Source organism: Coccomyxa subellipsoidea, assembly GCF_000258705.1.
Source record: "Coccomyxa subellipsoidea C-169, whole genome shotgun sequence".
Classification (NCBI taxonomy): domain Eukaryota; kingdom Viridiplantae; phylum Chlorophyta; class Trebouxiophyceae; family Coccomyxaceae; genus Coccomyxa; species Coccomyxa subellipsoidea.
Genome location: NW_005178037.1, coordinates 182,089 through 190,342, shown reverse-complemented (window position 1 = coordinate 190,342; position 8,254 = coordinate 182,089). Strand labels below are relative to the sequence as shown.

Sequence of the window (8,254 nt, the reverse complement as noted above, 5' to 3'; positions counted from 1 at the left end):
CTTGTTCATGCCATGCAAGCTGCCATTGGCAGGATTAATCTCCTCAATCAGTGACTTGGCCCTGGGCCGCTAATGGAATAAATAGAGAAGTTGCATAGCCACGTCTTGTACCAATCATATGAGCACACTTCAGCAAAAATCCTCCCTGCATACCGCCGAAAATGAAAAGAGAGCCTTTGACTTCAATCAGGCAGCACACCATCAGAGGACTCTAAAGACAAATAAGCTTAGTCCCCTGACACCTTTCCTGCTGTGAGGTTTGTGCGCAGTGCAAACCCCCGCTGAGACTGTCAGAACATTTTTTGGGCCATTCCCTCTGCACACCTCATCGAGGCAGAACTAAAACATTGGTTTCTGTTTGCTGCTTGCACTGTCTTTCATACCCATTTGCAAGCTCGATAGCCTATAGCGCTGTGAGACTTCTTTGTTGCCACTTGCTCCCTCTATCTCTCGAGGCATCCTGCACCGAGTGAGCAAGATGCAAATTTCAATTGAAGCCATGTAGGAGCAACAGTGCAGAACCCACCAGCAGCTCTGCTTCTGCTTTTTGGCAGATTGGAGAACTCTGCACGCATTTTGCCAGTGACTCGCTTCCTTCTCAAGGCTGCCACTGCTTCTTGAATGCACGCAAGCAGTCTCTGCTTGGTGTGTGTAGCCTGTACAGCTGCATCACCCCAGCACCCCAGTGGCAGTGCAGTGAGCACCGCTGGCAAGGTGCTGTCCTTGCATGCAAAAGAACGTTGACTCTGCGCAGAGACCGAGGTCTCCGAGGGGGATTGATGCCACATCACATCAGGGTGACGCGACATCCAGTCAGCCGTGTCGGCTGGCAGGGATGCGATGTTCCCTCCCTCAGGCGGTGATCTCAAGAGCACCTGCCAGCGGCTTCTTGAATGCGAAGCCCTCACTCCTCAAAAACTCCTCCACGGCCATCGGCAGCCTCATGGGCGTGTGCTTGGCCTGCATCAATGAGCGATTTCGTCATCAGCTGCTGCATGCTGAAGCACAGCTATCAGCCAAAAGAGCTCAGGCGAACAATCCTTGGGCAGTCTCTGGGACACCTTAAGGGAGCCAGAAGGGAAGCAGGGGGAGACCTCAACAGCAGAGGAAATGACAGTGAATGAGCAGAGACCTCAACTATGATGCAAACAAAGCAATGCACCAATGCAGGGCACGGCACTGTTTGGCCTGGTAATAGAGATTCCGCTCCCACAACCGATAGAGCTGTCAAACAAAGCTCAGCAACTTTGATAAGCGCAAAAGAAGACAAATGTGAGAAATCTTGATTGGGCGCACCTTGGAATGGCTGTTGTTGCCGACGAGGATCTGGACGCGGCGGCCGGCTGACTTGGCAGGCTGCCTGTTCTGGCCGCTGCCGGGAAAGCTGCCGCGCAGCCGTGCCAGCTCGCGCTGCAGCAGCTTCAGCGCCTCTGCCACGTGCTGACCGTGCAGGTCGATCACTGCTACCTGCCCCGAGGCATTGCCTGCTTCAAACACAGCACATAAACACACCCTCAGCGGCCTTTTGGATGCTGGATGAAATTGCATGCATGGACAATGAGTTGTCCAAAGGCACGCAATTGGGAACTCATCCCGTGTATACAAGAGGCTCCGACACCATCCACCATCTGGCAAGTGCATAAGATCCCCAGAACCTAGGCCTTCAGACCCTTGCCGCACCCAGCAAGCAACCCCACTATACAAGCCTCCTTCAAAGGTTACAAGACAAATGACCAGGAAGAATATAGGGCAACTTTCAGAGCTGTGCAAGGTACATGCGAGCACCTCGGGTGGGGTTGCGCGCTTGGAAGATGGCGTCGGAGGCGTCGGCATGGGCGGCGGCCATCTGCGCAGCGTGCCAGCGCCCCTTGGATCCCAGTTCCTTGGCCAGCGCCTTGTCTCCGCCCAGGTATGCCTGCGTCGCCTGTAATTGCCACAACACCCTCCAGCATCGGCTCCAGAGAGAGGACAACATCCTACTCCTTCACCATTCAATCGGGATTTTTGAACAATTACACGATTGAAACCTGGAGCATGATCAGATCTCATTGCGTCCAAAATCACCACCTCGAAGTGAAATGAGATCCGACTTTGCAAGGATCCTAGACTCATGCCTGCCTTAATTTATGCCTCTGCAGCCGTGCAAAGACAGATGAATCCTGCACGGAGACAAAGACAAAGGAGACTGCGGCATCGTCAACACACCTGCTGGAAGAATTGGTTCCGCAGCCGCATGTGGTCGCGCGCGACGATGCGCGCCTCGCTGTACTGGGCATCGGCCGCCGCGCCAGTCGCGACCCAGGTGGCGTTCCCTCCGGCGGCGCCGGCCGCGCCGGTCTTGCGGCCGGTCTTGCGCGGGGCAGTCGCGCCCTGCAGGGGCACGCCGCATGTCAATGGCAGGAATATTTAATTGATGACTGGATTTATGGTGCAGTAATATAGAATTACCCCAAGGAAAGATGCAATGATTATTTCTCAAGTGCACAATCCCAACATGGACATAAGCGGCTTCGGCAGCATGATCCAAGCTCTTCAAAGGCAATCAAGCATCACTGCATCTAGATGATTGCTGCTTTCTGCAAACTTCTTTGAATATATCGACAGAGGCCAGCCACAGGCAGACCCATGCAGCAGCTCACCTGTGTGATGGGGACGGCCCTCTTGGGAGCGTCTGCAGGCGGGGCAGGGGCCGCGGCAGTGCCAGATGCGTCCCCACTGCTGGCAGTCAGGAACGCCGGCTTCTCCTTGCTGCCCCAGGCCGCCACCGGCGGCACCGGCACCGGGGCCGGCGCCGGGGCTGCATCCTGCTCCACATCCTTGTCGGACGCTTCGGCTGCCTCGGCTGCCGGTGCGGCCTCCGGCGCAGCACCTGCCGCCACTGGCTTGGCAGCGGCGGCTTCCGCGGAAGCTGCCAGCTCGGCAGCGGCCTCGCCGGCCGCGGTCGGCTCCGCCACGTCCTCCGGGGCTTTCTCGTCCTCAGCGTCAACCTCTGCAGACGGCTCGCCGTTGACGGCGTCCGCAGCGTCGGCGGCGGTAGGGGACGGCGGCTGTGCATACGCATGCGCGGCGGCAGCCGGGGCCGGGGAGGCGGAGCGGGAGGCCTCCGGGGTGGACTCCTCGGCGCGGGCGTGCAGGGGCGTGTCGGGCGAGGCCGGGCGCACGGTGGCGGCGGCCGCGGCGGCGCGCTTGGACAGCGGCTTGGCCGGGGAGCTCGCCGCACTCAGCGAGGGGAAGTTCTCCTCGTCCAGGACCAGCACCTGAGACGCAACCAAACATTTTCAAAGATGTTGTACCCACTTGAGCAGACCTTGGAAATGCAGCATGCAACAGGTCCACAAGCAAATGCGCGTCGTTCAACCCTTGTTTTGAGCTACATTGAACCCACTCCAGCAGCCCATGGAAAGTCTGTAGGAAATTCTTCACTCAAATGCAAACTATGCCCTTCCAACACGGGTACAACATGGCCCAATACTACATGGCGCGGTATTGCTCAAGAGCCAAAATCACAGTCCCAGATTCCAATTAACGTGGAAGAAAAGGACAGGATGCAGAAACTGCGGGCGCACCTCGCCGGTGGCGCCGTCAATGGCTGGCTTGGCCTGCTCAGCCTCGAGGCGGGCGATGACATCGAGGGCGCGCGCGAGGTCGTCCTTGCTGGCGGCCAGCATGTCTGCCAGGCTGGCGGCGGAGTAGACAGGGAACGCCTGCTCCAGAACCGCCAGGCTGGCAGCGCGCACCGCCTCCGCCCCGTGGATGTCCTTCAGGCTCGGAGGCTTGCCCTCCCTGCATTGCAGCAGAACACTGAGTGTCGAATATATATTCATAATGTTGTGTATCAAACCCGCAGGGAAGAACTCACACACTGAGTCAACTGCGTGCAGGCTTTGCACAGGCAACTGCCTCCGTCGAGGCAATGCAGCAGGCAGTGACACCATGTGGCCCAGCACAGGTGAGGATTGGTAGCTAGCCACACCATTAGATGTTTAGGTTGCAATGAGGGGCACTAGACATTCGCATGGGTGTGCAGAAGTTCTTGCAAAGTCCTCATCTGACATGCTTCTTCCGCCTTGCCAGGCAATCACAGCAACATACAGCGAGCAAATGCCTGGGCACACCTGCGCTTGTCCTTGCGCGCCCGCTTGCCGCCGCCGGCCGCCGCCTGCCCGTTCTGGGTCTTGCCGTCGGCCGCCGCCGCCTGACCGTTCGCGGCGTACCCTCCGTTTGCGCGGCCATTGCCGTTGGCGTAGTAACCGTTGCCGTTCCAGTATTGGCCGCCCGCGTATGCGGCATCCCAGTTTGAGGCCTGAAAGCAACAATGAAATACCCAATTGTCAGAATAAGTAACAATGATTCACTACCCACAGCGGTGCTAATGAGGCCGGCAGCAGACATGCAGGTATGAGTCATTCAGAGAAGCTGAAGTGAGGAAGACCACAGCATAGGCATGTAGGCTGACAAAGGAACACCATTCATCATCAGGATGAGCGGCTTGCGTACCCAACAGATTTGAGGAGATCCTGGACCACACCAAAATATTGTGGTGCCAAAGAGGGGCCCGGCTAGCGGGGGGCGGTATAAATACTGAGCACCATGCCCACGGTTGAGTGGGTAATGCTTGGATCTGGGGGGTCCGACAAAAGGTAGAATTGTGGCTGCCTTGAACTGCAGCTTGTCTGCAGGACGCACCTTGCCTCTTGGCAGAAAATACGTGCGATAATTATAATACTAATAAAATAAGGGCAAGGGAATGCAGGCGCACCTGGGAGGAATACCACATATACTGGCCGTCGTTGCCCAGCGTCCATGTGCCATACTCCTGGTACTCGTCGCTCCACACCGTCTGCCCAGCACACAACAAGACTGTCAGTCCTTCACCTCTCTAGCAACATTGCAGGTGGAGCACTTGCGCCACGCGCTTTCCAAGGATCATTCCCCGAAACAACTTTGTCTTCATAAAGCCTCAAGAGTGCCAGAGAACCATGCTGCCCAACTGCCATGGGCGCGTAGACACCGCTGCATGCATTGGCGCACGTGGCAGTATCAGATGCTGATGCAAATATGTGAATATCAGAGTAGCCCCGCTGGCATGCAGAGACATGCTGCATGCATGGGCCCACACACCAAATACAGAGGTTGACGTGAACTAGCCACTTAGCCATAAGAGCCCCATTGACATGCAGAAACATGCTGCTCACTCCATGGTGGGCCCACATGCCAGTTACGCAGTAGGCATGGGAAGCAAATGGGGCAAGCCAGCACTTTGACAAACTGGTGGCCAAAGTGGGGATGGTCACCTGGTCAGAATAGCCCCACTGGGACCAGTCCTGCGAGGAGTCGGTCTCATCTGTGATGCCCACATCGCTCCACATAACGTCCGCCGCACCGCCGTTCTGCGCCCCGGCCGCCGGCGCGCCGTTCTGAGTTGCGGCCACCGGAGCAGCGCCGGGTGTGAATTCGCGTGCATTCACGTTCAGCGTGCCAGAACCGGTCTTCACTGCAGCGCCAGCCTCGAGCGGCCTGCACAAAGAGTCTCATCTTAGTGAACAAGTGGGCCCCAAACAAAGCAGAGATCTTTATAATGATTGTACTCTCCTTGAAAGAAGCAGCAGCCTCAAGCGGCCTGCAACAGGAGTCCATCATGGGACTCACAGCAGACGGGCAATCGTGAAGGAGAAAGAACGTTGCATCAATTGTCCAGGAATGCAAGGTACAGAGAGGCCCGCAGGTGCCACACATGCGACAGCAACTGCTGCAGCAGGTACATCCTGCCATGTGCCAAGGAAAGACCCTTCTAAGGGGGCGAAAAAGCAACTGAGGAGGGGCTGGGTGGGTTGGGAGCGCTCAGAGAGATTCCCATTGTGTTTGGTCCTCACAGGATGACCTCAGATGTCCATATCTACATAGTACAAGTTACATCATCGCGCTCCCAACGCCCCACTCAACCAGCCAGTGGCTACCCACTCTCTAACAATCTCATCCGAGCAACAAAGTTTGAGGATTGCAGGGCATGAAGCCCGTGCCTGACTGTGACAAGCCAAGAAAAGAGCCCAAGAAGACCCATGGATCTGGGAATGGGGAACCTTGTATACCAGGTGTTTTGTACCTGGGCTCAGCGACTGCTTTCTAAGGTCCTTCTGAGCGGCAAAGCTCACATGCTACAGGCCACCAAAGCCATGCTGATCATGACAGACATCAGGAAAACCCATGGATCTGGGAATGGGGAACCTTGCACAGAAAGGGGTGCATACCTCGGCTCAGCAGCGCCGGGCACGAATGGCTTGGCGGAAAACGACTGCGAAGGGACGGGGCTGAGGTTAGTCACAGAGCCGGCGCGGCTGGAGGGTCCGCTGGAAGCCTCGGCAGGCGTCACACTGCCGCTGCTGTGGCCGTTCTCTACTGCCTTCACCCCTACGCGCGCATCACTCACCCTCAAGAAATAAATCACCCATCAGGTATGGCCAAATACTTGTGATCAGCATGATTCAGTCATTGCCACATCAGGTTTTGTGTACCAACATGCAGAACGATTCTGCATGCCAGAGAAGAGGACAAATTGCCGCGACAAATCATCCGCCCTCAAGAAAGAAGCCCATCAAGCAGTCAGGCGCTATCAAGAATGGGCCGGACAATTATTACTAGGATCTTCATCATCTCCACGTTTGTGTTTGACGTGCAAAACATGTTCACCATTGCTCAACAGGTAAAGACCCCATTGCCGGACACATCATTTCTACGGTGGGACATGTCAAACCAACATGGTGATTTGCAGTGTGACAAAATAAGAGGGATGGTGTTGTACCTGTGGGTGCCTCGCCAAGAATGTTGCCTGCCAGGCTTTCATCAAAGGTACCAAACTGCAGGCGTGGCTCCTCGGGCTTGCCCTGCTCCTGCTCCTGACCCTTCTCTTCCTGATCCTTTTCCTCACCGTCAGATGCATTACCCGACTCTTCCTTCCCCCTCACGCCTGCTTTGGCGATCTCTGCCACGGCATGCAGCCCGGTGGACACCAATGCGGCGCCAGCTGCGATGCCATTAGTCACCGCGTCGCTGACTGCACCGCTGACTGTGCTGTGCTCTGTTGCGTCACTGCCGTGCGCTGCCTGCATGTCTGCTTGCTCCAGCATCTTATGCTGGATATATGCTGGATTTACAGGTGCTCTCCTGTTTCTGTCAGAAACAGCTGCTGCAGGATGACCTTGACGGCGGTTTTGGGCTCTTGCCAAGTTTCAAGACTGCGTTGTGATTAGTCTATCAAGCCTCTGCAGAAGTGTCGGACTTGCTATTGCTGCGCGGCGGCTGCTGTGCGCCGAGCACGCGGTTGAGGGCTGACTTGACTGCGGGACGCACGCCAGAGAAGACCGTGCCCTCTCCCCAGTCCTGCAGAAGGAGAGCTGCGAGCGCGGCGCCTGTGACGATTGGTGCAAGAATCTTGATGCGCAGCTGCGAGGGCGACAGGGGCTCCTTTACCATAGACTGGCCAGGTTTCCCTGCGCACATACATAGCATGGATTACCAACCGAACATTGCATAAGTCGTCTACATGCAAGCCATGCACACAAAAGGGCTTAATTGGAGGGCATCTTCACTAACGCTGTATTGTAACAAGCATGGTGCGGATTATAAATGGTGAGCAATGGCACTGCTTAATCATGTTATCCATGTTCAAACATCTAAGCACGCTATGAAAGGCTCAAGGCGTAGTTTCTGCAAGGCAGACAAACCATCAAGCTAGCCTAGACAGACATGTGACAAGCTGTTCTAGAACGCAGGTGTGCTGCAGTGGCTCAGAACCGGCCATTACAACACATATTCTGTTGTCTGCGGCTATTCCGCAGGGTACAGCCGTGGGGGTGCCTAAATATGTTTCGATGGCCGCCAGGTCCCAAAAGGAAGTTCCGGAGGCTACCATGGAAACAGCGTCTAGGCAGCAGAAAACCGTATTACGATGTTCAAAGAATAGGAACTAGCGCTACCTGGATTGATGCCAGCGGTTGGTGACAGGCTGGGTGCTTGATCTCTCCTTCTGAGTCGCTGCCGTTTCGTTCTGTGGGAAGGATAGCGAAAGATCGCCTGTGCACTTGCCCCACTCGCGTTTTACAATGTAGAACGACACTTGTGCGGCACAAAACAGTACAGAAATCAATTTCTCTTTCTCCTTTTCCTGTCATGACAATGAGATGGAGGCCGGCCACTTCCTGAACCGTAGCAGCTACGGCGCGCGATGCCAGGTCCGTTTTGCCCGTAGATGAAAGGA

General features: G+C 56.0%; 2 protein-coding genes across 2 annotated transcripts; both read right to left on the bottom strand.

Moving 5' to 3' along the window:
- Positions 1-852: 852 nt before the first annotated feature.
- COCSUDRAFT_62386 (hypothetical protein) lies at positions 853-7,106 on the bottom strand (the record flags this gene model as incomplete). The annotated part of the gene is made up of 11 exons (XM_005648342.1): positions 853-960; positions 1,297-1,484; positions 1,786-1,924; positions 2,206-2,370; positions 2,640-3,257; positions 3,567-3,783; positions 4,116-4,303; positions 4,760-4,840; positions 5,295-5,517; positions 6,249-6,408; positions 6,800-7,106. 11 exons carry the CDS (start codon positions 7,104-7,106, stop codon positions 853-855), a joined length of 2,394 nt encoding a protein of 797 aa, XP_005648399.1.
- Positions 7,107-7,251: 145 nt separating this feature from the next.
- COCSUDRAFT_62385 (hypothetical protein) lies at positions 7,252-7,808 on the bottom strand (the record flags this gene model as incomplete). The annotated part of the gene is made up of 2 exons (XM_005648341.1): positions 7,252-7,487; positions 7,802-7,808. 2 exons carry the CDS (start codon positions 7,806-7,808, stop codon positions 7,252-7,254), a joined length of 243 nt encoding a protein of 80 aa, XP_005648398.1.
- Positions 7,809-8,254: the final 446 nt, after the last annotated feature.